Source organism: Globicephala melas, chromosome X, assembly GCF_963455315.2.
Source record: "Globicephala melas chromosome X, mGloMel1.2, whole genome shotgun sequence".
In the NCBI taxonomy this organism is placed as follows: Eukaryota; Metazoa; Chordata; class Mammalia; order Artiodactyla; family Delphinidae; genus Globicephala; species Globicephala melas.
Window position 1 is genome coordinate 55,475,657 of NC_083335.1, and position 21,321 is coordinate 55,496,977.

Genomic DNA, 21,321 nt, shown 5'->3' on the forward strand with positions numbered 1-21,321 from the left:
TCTTTCCCACCCCCACCCCCAATTGTCCTTGAATTAAGAGAAACACAAAGATAAACAGGATAAACTCATGATCTTAACTAAGTGAGAGGGTGTTACAACAGTTTCACAAATTGATAAAATTCAATTTTGTCTTTATGTTTTATGCACAATAAGTAAATTACAGCTTCAAGGAAAGGGGGCAATATGTATCATAGATCAAAGGTTATAGTATGTCTCTAAGAGATAGCTTAGTCCAACATCCTAATTTTACAGATGCAGCAACTGAGGTCCCAAGTCAGAGTGATTTGCAGGGTTGTTTTCAGGCCATGAACTTCTGACTCGTTCTCCAGAGCTCTTCCTGCTATACCACAATACCTCATCAAATGAGGCTTTATGGGAAAGTGCTTTGAAACCTGGAAAAAACTTTACAAATTTTACATAGTATCCTTATGCTTATCTGAACTGCATATTGTTTTAAATGAAAAATAATGACACAAATATATAGTATCAGTAAACATCGTCATGTACACTGTGATCAGAATCAACGTTTCGTCTGTAGTGTATAATCATGAAAGAGAATCAATGAAAAAGAATTATTTTTTCTTCAAAGAAATTTTTGTTAAAAATACCTACTACATTTGCAAGAATCTTGGGAAATAGGAGCTCTCATAAAATGCTAGTGGGAGGGTAAATCAGAACAGCTTTAGAGAGCAATTTGGCAGTAACTATTAAGTTGAAGATGTGCATAGCCCACAGCTCAACAATTTCACTTCTGGCTTATACACCAGAGAAATTTTCCCACAGGGGCACAAGAAAACATGATTCCCATTACAACAAAAATTAGAAACAACCTAAGTGTTCATCAGTACAGTAAAAAATAATCAAACTGTGGTATACTCATAGAATGAAAGAGTATAGTGGACAATTTTTAAAAATGAACTAGAACTACATGTATCAGCGCAGATAAATCTCAAAAACATAATGCAAAAACAATTACAAAATGATACTATAATACCAAACCACTTAGGTACATTTTAAAAACACAAAAATCAATGCTGCATATTATTTACGTATAAATACACATAAAATTTAAAAACATAGCAATGATACACACCAATTTTAAAGTAGTGGTTACTTCCAATGAAGAGTGAAGTATAATAGAAAGAATATTAGTGTTACTCATATCACTAATGCTTTACAGAAACATCTGTATCTGTAATTTTTTCAATTGAGCTCTGAATCAAATGTAGCAGAATGTAGACCTGATTATTGGTCCACAGGTATCTCTCATTATTTCCTGCTCTTTCTATTTGAACTATTTTATAATTAATGTTGCTAACTTTACACACTACCAAAGTGATGTTACCAAAATTGATTTCAGAATAGAAATGTCATTTTTGATAAGTCAGAAAAAGTATATATATACATATACATATAATGTATATGTATATATAAAAATATAATGAAATTACGTGTTTTGGTAATTAGTCTGATTCCAGTTGTCAGGTTATAAAACATGTTAATCCAAAGTATATGAGCTTTGAACTCAAATGGCCTTGATTCAAATGCTGGCTCTGGTATTTGTAGGCTGTGTGGCCTTAGATAAATCACTTAACTTTCTCTGTACCTCAATGTCATCATCCATAAAACAAGAATCACAATAATAGCACCTGCCTTATAGGGCTGTTATGATGATTAAATGAACTAACACATGGAAAACACCAGGGATATCATGTTCAAAAAATGTTAGATATTATAAAAAGTACTAGTTCATCAAAATTTATCCTGAAAAACCTTATTTATATGTCTACATTGGTCAAAAAGTCACTTATTTCTTAGATTCTGTATCTTTCAGGACTAGCCAATTAACTAAGAATCTCCACTTGTTAGAGTTTTTAGGGAATGGTTTTAATTAATTAATACATTTAAACGTAGTTCATCCCTATCACACAAAAGATTACCTGTGGTCAAAACTATCTGATGATCTAGAAAGGGTAGCACTGTCCATCCAAATTTTATTTAAGTAAAACATCAGCTATTTTGCACATTGTCATATGTGTTGACCAGTTGTCCAACAATTTATCATCTTTCATATGTTTTTTGTGTTAAATCTACAAGTAGAATAGTATGTCAACAAATGAGGGGTGGGTTTTTTTTAGTTAATTTAGGATTTGAGATTGTGAATTCTTTTCTTTCTCTTTCATTTTTACTTTTCTCTTTTTCTTAAGTCCTCTGATAAACGTTTCTCAACAAAAATGACAATATTAACTTACCATCCTAACTAAGGATTTGTGGTACAGATCATGGGGGTCATTAAAGCAGGTTTAGCAGTGTTTTTTTTTTTTCTGGTTTACTTTTTTTTTGCTAGAGAGGTTGGAATTTAATTGTTTCCTTTTTAGACAAATATTCTTTTGGATTGCCAGTGATGAAAGGGGCATACAGATGTCAAAAGCACTGTAGCACAGTGGGATTATGTGCTAAGGTCCAGGGCAGGACAGACAAACAAGCAAAGTCTCAGATCAGTCAAACAGTTACCTCAATAAAATCTCAGATGACCAGCTTTTGTTTTATCTTTGCCAATGCCTATCAAAAGTTCAAATGAAGTTTTGTTGTGCTAACTACTTACATTTCTTTTATTTCTTACTTTAATCATTCGTAAAAACAAAGGAATTTCACCAGATAAAATAGGGAATTTGTTTAAAGGCAAGCCAATTTAAAATAAAACAACACATGTTATATACATGGCTTTCTTCCTATTAAAGCACCATAAATTGGGATTTAAGTAGTAGCCTTAATTATGTTATATGACAGAGCCTAACTTAAATATTCTCTTTTGGACATAGAAGAAATTATCTTTCGTACTGCATTGCACTGATAAATATGAAAATGAAAAATTCATAATTTTATCTTAGTTTTCAAACCACATTAAGGGAAAAATATCTTGGCTATTTCCATGTAGTAAGAAAAAAATCACAAGGTGCATGCATAACCACCATTTTGAGTATCAGGAGAATTATTTACAAGCAGTCCACTTATTATTTATTTACTTTACTTGAATTTTCCATCATCAAGATCTTTGTGTGCATTTATAACATACTGTGATTTTCTAAACCGCAGTACCTAGAGGACTTACAGTTTAAAGCAGAGGTCACAAACTGATAGCCCATGTGCTAGATCCAGACCACAGATGGGTTTTGCTTTGCCTGCATAGTGTTGCTTTTTATTGAGTTAGTTACCAACATTTAAGAATTGGAGAATTTCATATAAAAATCTGGATTCGCAGTTTCTCTTAAAAAGTCAAATCTTAACAACAGTGGGCCTGCATTCCCACCTGGTAGCAATCAGCTGAGCTGAGTAATAGCTGCCATCTTTGGAAAGAATATATGCTCTCTAGGTCACCATAGTCCCCACCACTCCCTATTGCTTATGGCCTTTCATTTATGCTACCACCCTTGTCTCAGTAGGCATTAGAGTTTGCAACTCTCCTGTTTCCCTGTAGTTTATTTGAGTGTCAGCACACATACTTTCAAAAACATTTCACAGTTTTTCTCAGATTACAGTTAGTGTAAAAACTCATTATATATATATATATATATATATATATGCATATGTAATGTGTGTTCTGACTAATCTAGAAATAAATATATACAGTTATAAACTACTGTTATGCTTAATTAAAAACAAGAAGTTGACATTCATTTACATATCATTTTACTAAAAAAAAGTCAATTTCAATGCCTGAATTCAATTGCATCCATATAAAATCAAAGCACTTACTTTCAATATCCCAAACCTAATCTCAAAACTCAATCCACTTAAACTTTTTCAGTTAAAATCATTCATTAATGAAATCTAGTGGGTTCTAGTCTCCATCAGCATTGAAGTCACAGTTTAAAAATAAGTTTAGCACTTAAGGAGGCACATCCACTGCTTCAGGTCACTTGGGTATTATTTAGTGTGCATGATATTTGACAGTAATATTTAGTACAGAAAATGCCCCAGATATTATAAATACCACCATGATGATTTTCATTTTCTATGTTGTAAACCCAGGATAAATCACATGGTGTGGTCCCCATCTCTCTAACAACCCTATGACATTTTTCTTGTAGAAAAATACAGATAAAACATGCATCATGAGCAGCCCTGAAGGAAGGGGGTAAAGTCACCATAGGGTGATTTAACCTGAGAAGGGTGTGTGGCAGTCAATATCAAACTGTACTTTAGAATCATGGGTTGCCCTCCTTCTCCCTTGCGCCTCTGAGTTAACTGCCCATTCTTTGTTCCCATTACAACCTAAAAGGTATGAAGTCTGGAGCAGTATGGTGTCTCTGATTGCAATTTAACTGAAATTGTCATAGATATTTTAGGAAGTTTCAAGCATAAATCTTAGACTTCCAAATATTTTTAAAATGTATTTTTAGAGAAAAAATAATTTCAAATATTTTAGAACTAGTAGCATGCCTACAATATATATCTGTGCTTAATGCTTAGAAAAATTCCAGAAGATTAGAAGGCCTGGGTTTTTGGGGTTTTTTTGCCATTATTGCTGTAGCACACTTAATAGCCTGTGCTGCCCTGCAAAAGTGAATGTACCTTCCTAAGCATTTCAGAGCCATGGGGCAGGTGAATTACTTTCCCATTATTTTACATAGTTGTCATGATTTTTATGTCAGTGACCCTTACTCAACCCCCATCAACTTTGCAGCCTTTCTCCAGCTTCTGCTTTAGTTCACAGGGAAGGAGTTGCTCTCTGTGGCTGGAAGTCATCTCCCAACTATGCGTTCCTGAGATTCACTCCCAGTTAACACATATGAATGATCACTAACTGGCAATAGTGAAACCGTGAAGACCCCAATTAACTAGAACCCTCAAATGGATAGACAGGTTCTAATTAGCTATTTGGATTTCATTTTTCTTATTATTAACTAAAGATTAAGCAAGATTCAATATTTGCTGCTGAAAATTTTAAATGGCTCTACTTTCCTACCTTAGTAAGTATAGTACAGGGAATAAAATTACTGAAGTTGGGCTGAATCTGTACAGACTCCAGGACATTCCCAGGAAGTTGATTTTTAAAAAATAAATACATAAATACCTGTTAACAGCTTGTTTTCTTGTCATTTGCCTCTTCCTTCTAAAAGGAGAGTGTAGCAAAAAATAAATAAATAAAACTGGTTAATTGAGAGTTCTGGTTAGTAGCTTCCAATTAATCAAGTCTTTATTATATTTCACAAAAAATCTTAAATTCTTCAGAAATTTTAGATAGGTTACACACAATGAAACACCAGCAGGGAAGAGCACAAAGAAGGTAGGAAAGCCTGAATTGCTATTAGGTAGTGTTTTAAATATATGAATAATGTTATTACATTTCTGGTCTAATCCCCATTGAGTAAAGAATAATGTGAAACGTCATGTAGTTTAGGGCTTTTGTATACATGAAGGCAAGGAAATATGGTTGTAAATTTCTGTTGAAGAAAATGGCCTTGGGTCGTAACAGTTCCAAAAACAGATTCAGCAGTATTTTGTCTTTCCCCTTTCTTTCAAGAGCCTTCCTTCCCATCCCATTGAGTATTCCAACACTTTTTAGGGAAAGAAAATCCCTTCTAGTTTTTTTTCTCATTTTATTCGGCCAACAGGATGATGAAAGTAAGCCAATATCAATGTTATGCCTTAATTTCCTAAATATGGAGCCATTAATCACACAGCTCACTATATACTGATTTCTGAAGCAATACTGAACTATCTTACATCTTCCCCAAAAGGGTTACACATGCACACACACACTCAGACACAAACACACATACATAGTCATACACACAACTGCACAAAATAAGTTAAACACATACATAAGAGATCAATAAAAAGCCCACATAATTATCTTAGTTAACAAAACAACCATTCTTTCCAGTAGTATAATATTTCCCGGTGTTCCTAAACCCTTTAATAAAGAACAATGAAATTTAAAATGAAAAGATACAAAAAAACTATAAGTAGTGTAATTTGGCTATTTTGAGCCTTATTGTACTTCTTAGTAGTATAGAAACAGGAACTTCCTTCTAATGTCCACTACAAATATGTATGGTTAGTTCATCACCCCCTTCATAATCTCTTCTTCTAATAGCCATTTTGTTAAAAGACTCCTTTCAGGTGTTTGTTTGTTTATTTGTTTTAGAAAGGCAACTGCTTCCCTGCTTAAAGGCCTATGGAAACATTTTTTAAAAAACCCACAGATGCAAACATGTATCTGGGGTTGCGGGGGAAAGGAGGTGGCAGTGAAGGAAGGTGAGCATTTTTTCACCTACTCTTGTGTTTTTGTCACTTGATTGTCAGAACTATTTGATTTTGCTTTATAGTTCACTCACACAACCTGTTTTGAAATTACATTTTCTTAAAGTAGAATATACTCATACATACCAAGTCAATGATAATGCATACTTCCTTAATCCAATGGGCTTTATATTGGAGGACTTTTTCCCTTTTACCAGAGATCCTCTTTTTTTAACTATAAAATTTCCTGAAGACAACAGAACTTTTTTGACTGTCACCATATGTACATAATCATACTAAGTTAAAAAATAATTTAAGCCTTCTATAGCTTGAGCTTCATAGATTATTTAAGCATAGATTTTGAAATTACCAAATACTGAAACATTCTTGTTAGAATTATACAATAAATATATAAACATCCATGAGTTAACTGTCCTTTTATTAAGGATCTTAAAATTTCTTAGAAAATTAGGAGTTTACCTTGACTTTTGAAAATTTCTCATTTGTCTTGTCAAATGTGAGAATGCATTTTACAATACTGCCTAACACTAGCTATAATTCTAGGACTTTAGGGACCACATGTTAAATACATATATTTTATTTTTGACATTCAAAATAAAATGTAACTTCTATATTTCTGAATTTGTTCAGAAGCAGTATTGTTCAATCAGAATAGTAACCATATATTTAAAATTCCAAAAGATCAATAAAACATTTCCTATGCCTTGATATATGTAAAATGATTGTACACCTCAAAAATACACAAATTTGATTTGCCAGTTACCTCGATAAAGCTGGAAAAATGTCTCAGGTTTTTAAATGGGAGTCACCTGTTAACCTGGCATATATGACCATACTTTGGGGACTACTAAATTAGGCTTTAGCTGTTCCTCATACAGATAATATCTTTTAGTCATGTAATGTATTTTCCTTGCCCAATACAATAAACAAAATGTTGATTTGGGAACAAATATGATAAATAAATAGGACACAAGTCAAGCAATGCCCTGCCCCTACCCCTAACTTCATCTGTAGGGGATAAATGACCAGTAAATACGTGTTGGTAAAATTTTTTTAGTTTCTTTCTGGAGACATGATTAAATCATGTTAACTTTTGCATTTTCAGTGTTGGAGGTTTTGGGGAGCTTCCCTCCCTCTTAACTAATAATTTTATTCATTTTATATGTCAACTCTTGCTCTACAGCAGCTTTTATAAACCTGTTTAATCTCTTTAGAGATCCTGGAAATTCTTTGACAAGAATGTATTTCAAAAGCAAAAGGAACTGAAAGAGGCCTGGATATTTTAGGCTTATTTAAGTTTCCAGAGGGTATCCAAACAACCTCTTGATCACTTAAGTCTCTAAAGGCATGATCTTCCGATTCAAGAACCTGAAAAATAAAACTATTTTCCTCCTTTCAGGAATTTATTTTTCCTAGAACTATTTGAGAATAACAAAAACCTTGGTCGTACTAAATATGTTTCTTCTGAAATACTTTGGTGCATGAGCTTGACTCTTTAAATATCAGTGTGATTTAAAGACACAGTCTAAAGTAAAGAAAAAAGGGAAAATTACATACGGGATGGGTTGATAGTAAAGATAAATGAGCTTACAGCATTTTAAAATTTTTGTTTGTAAGAAGGGGGTTTCAATACATATATATTGTAAATATCAGTCACATAAATGAACTTTAATTATTAGATAAACTATCTGAAATCATTTCTACTGTATAAAATTTTAGCATTAAAATCCTTCAAAGCCTTCATAAATTTTAAATTATTTATTGTTGTGGCATATTTGTTCACAATATTTCTGTTGGAAATTTTTCTCCTTGTTTGTAGGTTTGGCTAAAGACACCATGAGTGACCCCTTGAATCTTGTCTGTTGATCCATATGGGCGTTCTAGCCAGCCTTTTGTAAGGGACTTTTTAAACCCTGTTACCTAGTTATATTTCATGTCTTCTGGTTGATGATTACGTATTTCTATAGTATGTTCAGAATGGCTCAGATAAAACACTAAGTAAATGTTCTAGAAACCAAACCAAACATTTATGGTAGATGTACATTAAAGCCCCTGAGACATTGGATGCAAACACTGCTTTATCGGCTTTTAGTTAACTTTGGTTTTGATGGTTTGATAACACACTGAGATGACAGTAAATTGTCCTACTTCTAAATTGTATGCTGCCTGTGGAGAGAACTTTGTCGCAGCCTCCAACTGTTAATTGCTGATTAAGATGGTGTTTCCTTCATAACATTTATAGTAATGTGTAAATATTTTATTTATTTACATGTCTTAGATCTATTTTCCTTTTGAAATGCAATCTCCATTGAAGAATGAGTTTAGGTTTCTTGTTCATAGACTAGGCACTCAGTAAAAATTTGTCAATGAACTGAACATTGGCTATGTGAAGGGACAATTTACTCATTTAAATCCATCACTGTACAGAGTCTTAAAGCTTATTCTAATAAAATATATTTTAAGAACCTATTTCTTCTATGCTACACTGATTTACATCATTGATGATGGGGCTTAATTTATATAAGGATAGCTGGGGTGTTTTAGAATGAGTGAACTTTCACTGATTAGGTAAAGTTGATCAGAAATATCATGAGCCCAAATTTAGTTCATGGCATCAAATATTCTGAATTATTGATGGGTGAAAAGTATAGAGTCATTATAAAGTTATTCAAGAGAGAAAGAATATTCTAAAATTTATTTTAATTATACCTTAATTTTTTCTAACATTTGGCTTATTTGTTTAGTGAAGCTTAAATTCGATGTGAAACACTAACAGTTCTGTAAGCAGAACTCAGCTAAGCTGTTTCTAACAAAATGAGTTCATTTGCCAGTTGATCATTCTGGTAATCCTATCTGGTTTAGTCTAGCTACAGATAAAGACAATCAAGCAGGGTCAGAGCAAAGGAATCTCGGCCTGGACATGCTCTCAAAGTAATACTAAGAGGTGGGAGTGGGAATGAAGAAGATTACTTATTTCAAAGTCTGTTAAATTCTTTACATTCATCCCTTGATTTAATCTCTGACAAGGACCACTCTATCACCATTAAGTAAGATAAGATAAAATAGGATAAGATAAAATAAAATAAAAAGCATGTTCCTCACCAATTAAGACATCAGAGGCAGATACTCAACATTACAAATGATTACCTTTTGATGTAGCTCCTTTTGGTATCCAAAATCTCATGTTAAATAATAAGACCTTATTGTTACATAGTTTTACAGTTAACAGAGCATTTTTCTCATCATTAACTAAAGGAGTAAAACTATTCTGTGAGCAAAAGTGGGTTTGAAACACTTTCCCACTTTTATATATGTAGAAACTGAGACTGAAGTGTTTTTAATTTGATTCAGTGTTCTTCCACTTCCTGTTGTTGACAATATTTATCTATCTGAATATGAATGAAATACCCCTTTTTCTTGATACTTTTTTCGCTTGATCACTTTCATGATATGTAAAGAACCAACTTCTTTAAGCGTTAAGGGAAGCTCTTCAAACATACTTATAATTGGTTTTTCGTACTGATCCCACAGAGGCTGCATTTATCTCCTTACCCTATGATAGCACTTTCTTAGTTCAATATTTATCTACAAATACTTACTGATCATCAACTATGGACAAAAGCCTCTTTGCTATAGGCTATGGAGAATACAAAGATATTCAAGCATGATCCCTGATATCAAGAATATTACGATCTGAAACGAAAGACATATCATAGTCACAAATTGTTACATTGAAAGTCTGTGAGTGATAAACGCCACATGATTTCCTGGTGTAGAGTAGGCATTTAAAAATATCAGATGAATGATAGTTGAATGCATGGTGGTATAAACTAATAGCTATAAGAATTTAGTTGAAGCCATCACTTATACCTAGAGTGGTAAGTGAAGTCATTATGAAAGAGATGACGTTTGATTGGGGCCTAGAGGAATAGATAGGTTTTGGAAAACAAAGAAAGAGGATAACAATGCTTTAGGAAGTTGAAACTGACAGGATAGGCAGAATGAATTGCTACAAGAGTGTCTGGAGGTGAGATCAGGCAGAAGATTACTGCAATGTCCTCCGCATGAGATAACCAGGTAGAGATGAGAATAAAAAGGAATGGACATGTGCAACAGAGAGTCTAAAGCTAGCATTAATATGACTTAAAGCTTAAATTAACATAGAAACAAAGTATAGAATGGAACAAAGGAGAACTCTGAGCTTATGACTGATTCCATGAAAATTGATTTTCCAAGTTCTATGAAACCAAGTTATGAATGAATTTTCAAACAACCTATTCTGTAAGCAATAGTGTCAACAGAAAGAACACTGAACAAGACATAAGGAGACTTGGGTATTAGTATCAACGATGCAACCGGATGTGTGACCACGAGCAAATGACTTCCCTTTTCTAGATCCCAGTATCCTTATTTGTAAAACCAGGGCTGGATAAATTGACCTCTCCGGCCTATCATAGCTCAAATACTCTATGGTTCTCTGATTTCCGAGTTGCCGACAACCTAACTAAAATACAGGTAGATTAAATTAAAATTTCTCTGAGAAATTAGTAGCTATTGTAACTTAGTTGCCACTCCTGAGACATACTTTTTCTTGATTCATAAATAGTTATCGCAATATCTGTCAGTGGTATTGAACTAAGGGTCATATCCTTTCTATGTTTCAGAAAAGTATTGAATGAAAATTCTTCAGACATTTTACTTCACAAAGGAAATCAGTAGAGCATTGCTCTGTTTGCATGCTACAGAAAAACTGACTTGAAAACCTGAGAAGTACAGAAGCAAGTTTCACTTCGATTGAAATTTATACATCTCTATCTATACGTATATTGAAGTGAGTTTATTTTCAATTAAATCTTCTTCAACCTTTGCTCTTTAAAGGTTACAGAAATTCAGGGTTCTATCCTGTCTTCACAGTTAATACCTGGTAGTTCTAAGGTCAGTCTAACTCCTCTTTTCAAATGCTACATCTTTTTTAAAAATATGGTAACCAGAACTAAACATAACATTCTAAGTGGGGTTATAGGAATGTTGCAATCTCATCATCTATCCTGTAGAATTTTAGGTCTTTCCTATAACCCTGCATGCAGGTAAAAATAAGCTGTCATTCATCAAGGAAGTCACTGTTATTTTCATTTCTCCTTTAGGCAGTTAGTTTTATCTGGGACTTCCTCATTGGAAAATTCCTAGAAACATAGAAAATGAAAGACATAGTTTGCTACAGAGAAAAACACACCACTCCCACTAACTGCTGTCTACCATCCCACTTCCTCCACCTACAATAAAAGTGAAAAGACATAACAGTATGTACATTTTCATCTATTTATTGATATATTCAACATTACCTAACCCCATCAGTATCTGCTGGTTTTATCATTTAAAATGCAAACAACTAAAAGCAAGAACCATAACTAATGGATATCTCCTTGTAGTGTCTAAAAATAAGACCATGTACACAAAGCCTCTAAGACAAAGTGGTGAAAACGAACATTTAAAAGGGCTGTGAAGGGCTTCCCTGGTGGCGCAGTGGTTGAGAGTCCACCTGCCGATGCAGGCAACAAAAGGACTAATACAGACAACTTCTGAAAAGGAGAGAAAAAACCCACTTAGTCACTTAAACAAAGAGAATAACCAAAAGAAAATATTAGGTAGTGAAATAGCTAACAGCCTTCATAGGTATTCATTTAGAGCTAATCATAACCCTTGGTGTGAATTTAGCTAAGAGATGTATATTTGAATAAGCTGCCTAGATAACCATATATTGGAAATTTTGTTTGAAGACTTATTGGTGGGCCTGTTTGATTGTGCTAAAATGTTAAAATTGACACCTAAAATACAAGACAGTATCAGAATATTGACTTTCACCAAGGAGAAATAATTATTTTATTTTATTGGGATCAAGTGATAAAGGAAAAAACTTGTATTAAAAAAATCTGAGTGAGGGTCTTCCCTGGTGGCACAGTGGTTGAGAGTCCACCTGCCGATGCAGGGGACACGGGTTCGTGCCCCGTCCGGGAAGATCCTACATGCTGCGGAGCGGCTGGGCCCGTGAGCCATGGCCGCTGAGCCTGCGCGTCCGGAGCCTGTGCTCCGCAACGGGAGAGGCCGCAACAGTGAGAGGTCCACGTACCGCAAAAAAAAAAAAAAAAGAAAAAAAAAGAATAAAAGGGCTGTGAAACTTTCTGTCCCTCTGCTCTGAATAAGTTCCCCTATTCCTTTCTAATAGTAAAATGAGGTCAAATAATATGCTGATCTTAACATTAACCCTGGTTGCCTCTTTTTTTTTTCGCATTTTTTAAACACATAAACTAACAATGGTTCCTTCCCCTCTGCTCACATAACACTTTGTGCTTGCCTGTGTCATAGCACTCAGTCATATGTGTGTCTCTCACTATGCTGTGATTCTTTGAGAACAACAAAACCTAACTACTTAACACCTCCTTGATAACAAAATCAGCTCTAACATTATAAAACACGATTAAAGTCTTTAGAAGACACATGTTTGATAAAAAGTATTTGAGGTGATGGTATTTATTTCAAATGTAAATGTCAAGAGCAAGCTCATTTTTCCAGGTCTTATATCAAATCTTTGATGCAATGATATATTGCTTTTTAGTGGAAATTAAAATTAATCTTTATTTCTTTATTATGTTCATTTTTCCCCAGATTTTTATGTATACTACTATAATCTTTATGAACATAGTTTGAATTTTTTATATTATCTGATTTTAATACTTTTTATCTTGTTGCAATGCCATGAATTATGAATTACAGAAAATTTCCTCCAACTGAAATTTCCTTCCCTAAGTATTATTCCACACATTCTAGAGTTAGTTTTCTGTTGTCTCAAAAGTGTTCTGTATCATCTCACTCAGGTTTTTTTTTTTTTGTGGGGTGGTACGCGGGCCTCTCACTGTTGTGGCCTCTCCTGTTGCGGAGCACAGGCTCCGGACGCGCAGGCTCAGCGGCCATGACTCACGGGCCCAGCCGCTCCGCAGCATGTGGGATCTTCCCAGACAGGGGCACGAACCCGTGTCCCCTGCATCGGCAGGTGGACTCTCAACCACTGTGCCACCAGGGAAGACCCTCACTCAGGTTTTTTTAATACAAGTTTTTTCCTTTATCACTTGATCCCAGTAAACTAAAATAATTATTTCTCCTTGGTGAAAGTCAATATTCTGATACTGTCTTGTATTTTAGGTGTCAATTTTAACATTTTAGCACAATCAAACAGGCCCACCAATAAGTCTTCAAACAAAATTTCCAATATATGGATATCTAGGCAGCTTATTCAAATATACATCTCTTAGCTAAATTCACACCAAGGGTTATGATTAGCTCTAAATGAATACCTATGAAGGCTGTTAGCTATTTCACTACCTAATATTTTCTTTTGGTTATTCTCTTTGTTTAAGTGACTAAGTGGGTTTTTTCTCTCTTTTTCAGAAGTTGTCTGTATTAGTCCTTTTGTACATTTACCCTTTTCACTTTATAAATTACTAGAGGTTACTCCCATAACTGTCTTCTCAAATAATGCATAAGCATCTTTTTTATTCATACATAGCTATGTGTATACTCCATCTGTTAGAAAATATGCCCCCTTAAGTATAAAACTTCACCAGCCATGCATTTCTTTTTTCTGAAAGTTTATCAGCAATACTGTCACAGGTAGTTGGAGGTAACTCTTCCTAACACTTTGTCTCTCTCTCAATTCAAACAAAATTTTAAAAGAATGAAAGAAAAGAACAATAAAAGAATGAATGAAAGAAAAGGACTCTACCCTTCTGTTAGTTATATGAATATGAATCATTGTTAATAGAAATGATTCAATACTCCCCAGCATGTGTTGTGGGTCTTTTCCACCCATCACATCATGCTTCTCCTAGTGTCTCTATAGTCACCCCTTTTTAAGACTCCTTAGTACTGCATTCTTTCTCTTCCACATGTAGAAAGTGTAGCAATCTTCACACTGAAAACCAAGAGATTTCAGACTGCCTCCTCATCTCTCCAGGGCAACTAGGTCTTCCCTTTTTTTCTTCTAACCAATGTAGCAATCCTACATGAAATCTTTAGTCTTTTACTCTGCTTACTTGTAAGGCCCCTGGTCTTATAGTGATCACATCCTTAAGAATGTCTTTGCATCTGTGACTGCTTCCGCCTAAAAGTCACATCAAGTGGCAATAAAAGACCACCCAGTTATTTTTGAAGGTGCATTCCTAGTAGGAAACAATACATTTTTTGCCATGCTTACAAATAGCATGTCCTTCTTACCTCACACTCGCCATTTACCCATTACAATCTGCAGCAAAAAAATTTTATAAATCAATAGCAATGTCACAATATAAGCATACAGGTCTTAAATTCTTCACACACAATTTACAGAGCATTTAGAAATGGGAGAAAAACTCAAAGGTGTTCAAAGTCTTGACTTTCTTTTAAAAGCGTCATTTTTGTTAAAGGCTTTTAATAGGAAAGAAACTAATGTCCTATTTTAATAGTCTTTGAGTACTAACATCAAAAAGTAAAATAAAAACCATGTGCAACACAAGGATAAATGTTTTTTTAATTGTAGGAGACAAAATTCATTTGTAAATAACAATAGCCTGCTAATCAAATAGCCTTTTATATCCTTTAAATACTATTGTGGTTCAAACATTTCATCTGCTGAACATAGTATGTGTGTAGAATGTAAACCTACATATAAACATGTATATGGTCCATCCAGAGAAATGAAATCTTAATACTAGACCACATGATTTTTCTGAACTATTTTTCAGGGGAAAAGATAATTTTATAATTAACTGTCATCATTAAAATTCCAATTTTGGTCTCTTGCTAAAAGGAAAAAAAAGACTAGTGAAAGCAATCATGTATATTTTCAATTAAGTAGAAGCAAGCTGTCTTCATAGAAGACTTCTGAAAATCAGTTATAATATAGTTTTGACAACTTCTCAAATGTTAGGATTAAGTTGTGGTTAGGCAAGGCCCATTGTCACAACATAGGGAAATTTACCTCACCACCTTGTCACATAACAATATCAACAGGATCCTTTACATGATCAAAATATTTTAATGCTGACCATATCATATTTTAGTGCAAACTTTTAAAGGTTATGCAGTTGTAAACAGGATGATTATTAGACAGAAAATTTTCTGTGGAATCTATTTGAAGCACCAAGAACACCTTAACAAAGGAAAAATGAGGCCCCAAATCAATTACTTCTTCTTTAATTACTACCTTTACAAAAAAAAAAAAGAAAACAAGAAAATCTGATTCCAAATAAAGCAGTTAAATTTGACTTTGAAACCCTAGATTATTTGATATACTTAAAGTATAATCTAAACATATATGTCTTATTAGAAAAACTTTATTAGGGAAATATTATGTTATTAAATAGGAATAACTTCCAAACAATCTGAATTGCTTGACAAATAGTTTTTTTCCTAGAACCAGTTTTTCTTTGGGTTGAAAATTGATCAGTGTCATATACTAGATTCTGGCCTTATTTTCTTATATTTGAACTAGCCAAAAGTGCCAGAAAACTTAGAATTTAAGCACCAAGTCTCAAGCCTATACCATCTCACCAAAGGATTTTTGCCGAATACTGATGAACTGCTCCTAAGCTAATACTATGATTTCTAGAATACAAGTATTATCACAATTAAATGTAAGACTAACTACAATATAGTACTGAAAAATCATCTATTTAGCAACTGGCAAATCTACACTATTTCAGAGTCACTGTCTTTTCAAAGTTTAGTAAGTTGGTAACATGTTGGAGTTATAAGCACTTCTGTTTGCACAGGCTCTAGAAAAAGGAGAGGTTAAGTGTCTTAGAAAACATGAAAGTGTATGTTTTCCTTTCACGTGAAACAATTATTAGAATGAAGTGGGGGAATGTCAAGGAATTAAGACTTTTCTTTCCTTTGCAAATGAATTCCCCCAAGTTATCCGTATGTTGTATTGGTATATCTCTTAACGAATATTTTTTCAAAACAACCCTCCTTTTAAACTTCTTTATTTTATTTACTATACCATCTTAAATTTGTTTTAATTTATTTTAAAGATGTTGGTTAAAATTCATCACTTTTAGACTTTAGCCAATTGTTTTTTTTTTTAAAGAAGATGTTGGGGGTAGGAGTTTATTAATTTATTTATTTATTTTTGCTGTGTTGGGTCTTTGTTTCTGTGCGAGGGCTTTCTCTAGTTGTGGCAAGCGGGGGCCACACTTCATCAGGGTGCGCGGGCCTCTTACTATCGCGGCCTCTCTTGCTGCGGAGCACAGGCTCCAGACGCGCAGGCTCAGTAGCTGTGGCTCACGGGCCTAGTTGCCCTGCGTAATGTGGGATCCTCCCAGACCAGGGCTCAAACCCGTGTCCCCTGCATTAGCAGGCAGATTCTCAACCACTGTGCCACCAGGGAAGCCCCCTAGCCAAATTTTTAAAGTTTATTTTTTGGCCATCAGCATTTTTCTGTCAATTCTGTGTGTGTGTATACATATACATATATACACACCTATATATAATTTAATAACTTCCGTTATTAAAATTAATGCCATAACGATGCTCTCTTTCTCTGAATTTACACCTCACAGTATAACTGCAACCATGGGCTCTAAATTTTATATTCATCTTTGCCCTGGGCCATAATGACTATGTAAACTCTCAACACCTTATTTGAATATTTAAGTTTCTAGCATTGTTCTAAAGTATCTAGCACTGCTCTAAAGATTAACACTCATTAAACACACAATGAATATTTGCTTAGTGAAAAGCAAGAATAATCCAAGGATTTTTCTGAAATAGTCCCAGCATGTTTTACTATAGGTATAATCATTTGGAAGTATTACAGAGATTTATTAATATGGATCAGATGTTTGTTTACCCTTTCATAATTATTACAATTGTAACCATCAAGGTAACATCTGGTAAGTTAATTTTCTTATTTCTGAATTTTTAAATGAGTGGTGGTCTCTATTATTTTTTAAATGCTGCAAAAGAAATCCTTTTGAATCTGTCATATTTAACTCAATACTTAAAGGAGAAAAATAGATATAATTTATTCTGTATTCTTTTCAACTTCATTTTCATGTCAAAATATTCATCATTCTGTCATATGATGCAAGTTGAGCACTATGTTTAGAATATTTTATAAAAATGAGCAGTTTATTAAATGTATATCTTTTGTGATAGTGCAAATATGTTTGCATCTACTGAATAAAAAACTATAAAGTCTTAGTACACCAATTTGCAAGGTATCTTGACACCTTCCAAATAAAGTCCTTCTTTAAACACTATACTTAATTATGAAATAATTTTATTTTGCAGAGAGAAAAAGTGTTAACAAAATGAATAATAATCTTGCTATGATTACACACACTGAAACACCATTATATCTCTTGAAAGGGAGATCCTGTCATAAAATATCAAGAAAGCCAATGGAGTTCTCTTTTTGAAACACTGGAATCAAATAATGGAATAAAAATTATTCAACTGAAAAAAATCATACATAAACTGAAAAATGTATCATTTCAATAACTACCATCCTTAGATATCAACCACATTTTCTTAATTTTATTTTATTTTATTTTTTTATTTTTTTAGCGTTACGCGGGCCTCTCACTGTTGCGGCCTCTCCCATTGCGGAGCACAGGCTCCGGACGCGCAGGCTCAGCGGCCATGGCTCACGGGCCCAGCCGCTCCGCGGCATGTGGGATCTTCCCGGACCAGGGCACGAACCCGTGTCCCCTGCATCGGCAGGCGGACTCTCAACCACTGCGCCACCAGGGAAGCTCTCAACCACATTTTTTAAAACTATAATATTAAGTAATATTCGCAATATGCCTCTGGTAACCTTAAACACTCCAATTAAAACAACAACGATTCACTTTGTTATAAAGCAGAAACTATCACACCATTGTAAAGCAATTATACTCCAATAAAATCATAAAAAAAACAAAGACAAAAAGATAGACAGTAGGTCTACACACAAAATAATAAAATTATGCACAATATTACAAATTATATATTGTTGCTGAAAAATGCTTAAAATGCAGGTACATTTTAAAGAGTTTTTCAAATTTTAGCAAATTGCCAGATGGGACAGAAAAAAAAGACAAGCTGTTCTTTCATTTCCAAAAGATTATTTCAGGTTTTATATGTGTTTTGACTTAATAACGTTGTAATAGTGGGTTTTTCAAGGGTCCCTCAGAATAATAAAGTGCATACTATAACTCAAAATATGCTCATCAATAATAATGCACATTCTGGATCATCATTCAAAGATAAATATTAAGGTATGAGTAAAATATTAGCTAACATGTAAGTTTTGCTTCTTTTAATGCCATTGGGGTAAAAGTGTTTTTTGAATAAGTTATTTATTGGTCATGTATCTGTGTTCAAATTTTTTGTTTTGGAAATCATTTAGCATTGGCTTGTTAAAATTTTTCATTACCAAAAGGCTAAAAAGAGATTCCATCTCTTCTTAGGAAAGAATAGGAGGGAGATGCATTCAAATCAAAAGTAATGTACATTAGCTGCAGGCCTTTGGAAGAATAACAATCACATAAAAAACACTACTGAACTATTAAAACAATAGGGTGAAAATATGCATTTTGTTGATACTATAAAATGTAAAGGTGTGCTTTTTCCTTAAACCTTTATAGGGTCATCAAGAATGAAAAATTTGTTGATCTTATTTTCCTGGGGAAAAAACAGAAAAAGGTATAAGTAAGAAATGTCCATTCTAATACATGAGCTTGGATGTGTGTGCGTGTGTTTCACTCTTATCTTCCATCTACCACTCCTCCAGTGTTTTATATAAAGATGCCAACAGAACGGAAGCTTGAAGTAGCAGGGGAAATATCCTTGGGAATGAGATCATTCTGCAGGGTAGTAGTGATCGTGATATAGAAACATCTGATTCTACGTTATTATCCTACAAATGCTTATAGTGCCTAAAAGAACAGAAGACATATAGATATGTAACATATTGGATACCATTATATGGATGCCATATAAACAATGAATATTTAATTAGAGGAAACAATCTTAGAGAAACCACAAATCTAAAACGAACAGATGAATCAAATGTGCAGGAGGAATCATTCTAGTCAGCTGAAAACAGAATTTAACACTTTCTCACCTTGCTCTTAGTCTTCTACGTTACCATACAAGTTTATGATTCCCTTCCCTGCCGTAACGATATTAGAAAATCTTGTGTTCTAGGATAATGCAAGATGTCACAAATTATGGAAGGTGGATATTTTTAATGTATAATATTAAAATATAGCTCAGCCCACAGGTGACATTTCCATATGAAACTTGTATTGCAATATATTTCATCCTAATTCTTTATTTGGCCTTGAATTTTATTTTCAGGTTGATAATAGCATTTATATTCAGCATCAGAACCAACATTAATTAATCTTAACTGTAATAAACTTATCTGTAAGAACCTAAAGATATCCTTTTTAGTTAAACACACACAAGGCAAAACATAATGGTCCTATTTATTCCTTTCTCTTGTGGCACATTCTTGACAAATATGTAACATCCATTAACATGTCTCACTTCCCACTGGCTATGCAACCTGGCTCTGTAACACTAGATCATCATTTTCAAATCTGATCTGAAAGTTTCAAAAATGGAAATTTCAATGATATTCTGCAGGCCTAGCTTCTTATCCAAGGAGCTGAAGTTTCCTCCAACCCCCATTAATCAGATTGTTACTAGGATATGTCAGCTATAGACTGGTTAAAACTGGACTTCTGTAGAAAGTGCATAAAATTTCAGTCTTAACAGCACGTTCATAGCACCCTTTCATCAGTCATTTGAAAAATGGAGGGGCTTCCCTGGTGGTGCAGTGGTTGGGAGTCCACCTGCCGATGCAGGGGACGCGGGTTCGAGCCCCGGTCCGGGAGGATCCCACATGCCGCAGAGCGGCTGGGCCCGTGAGCCATGGCCGCTGGGCCTGCACATCCAGAGCCTGTGCTCCGCAACGGGAGAGGCTGCAGCAGTGGGGGCCCGCGTACCGCAAAAAAAAAAAAAAAAGAAAGAAAAGAAAAGAAAAATGGAGACTATATATTTTTTCTTTTTGCAAACAAGAATAATCAAAGATGAGCTGAGAGGAAGAAAGAGCTCCTAATAAGGGCTTTTTCCCTACTCATTTTTGCTACCATGCTGCTGGGCATTCCTTCTGGCTGAGATTCTCAAGATGAGTCTGTTCCATAGTGTTTTCAGGAAGCCAAACAATAAGAGGTTAAAAAGAAGAGGGTTATCAGTTAGCAGCAGGGTCAGAGGGGCTTACAACAACTCCATAATTGCTACCCAGATCTGGAGTATGTGTGTGGGGGGGGTGCGTGTGCATGTGTGTGCGTGTGTGTGTGTATGTGTGTGTGTGTGTGTGTGTTTGAGAAGGCTCAGAGGGGATAATTTGGAAAACACACGTTTGTCTCAACTAAATCTACTCTGACTAGTACTGTAAACAAGTTTATTTAACCATGGAGAAAGTGATTGGAAGAAACATACAAACTCAAAGAGCCCTAGCTAGTAATGCAGATTTTCTAAAGTGAATTATTTCTCTCTCTTACAACTTGGCTGAAAGATATAATTATTTCTTTGCTTAATTATTATTACTACTATCATTATTATTATTATTATTATATTAATTTTGGGTATACAGCATTATAGTTCAACATCTGCAAACACCACAGAGTGATCACCACAACAAGTCTAGTTATCAACCATGACCATACAGTTGACCCCCTTCACCCACCCCCAAACCGCCTTCCCCTCTGGTAACCACCAATCTGTTCTCTGTATTGATGTGTTTGTTTTCATTTTTTGTTTGTTTTTTTTAACATTCCACAAATGATTGAAATCATATGTCATTTGTCTTTCTTCATTTGACTTATTTCACTTAGCAAAATACCCTAAAGGTCCATCCATGTTGTCACAAATGGCATGATTTCATCTTTTTTTATGGTTGAGTAGTATTCCATCATATATATATATGGAATATATATATATATTCCATCTTCTTTATCCATTCAT

The 21,321-nt window shown here is 34.2% G+C and overlaps 1 protein-coding gene across 1 annotated transcript in view; it reads right to left on the minus strand.

Annotated features, from left to right (window-relative positions):
* The window catches only part of DACH2 (dachshund family transcription factor 2), a 615,381-nt gene that overhangs the window by 467,104 nt on the left and 126,956 nt on the right, over positions 1 to 21,321 (minus strand). The window contains exon 2 of the mRNA XM_060292022.1: positions 5,078 to 5,116. Coding sequence (XP_060148005.1) covers positions 5,078 to 5,116 — 39 coding nt within the window. The remainder of the gene's footprint in view (positions 1 to 5,077; positions 5,117 to 21,321) is intronic.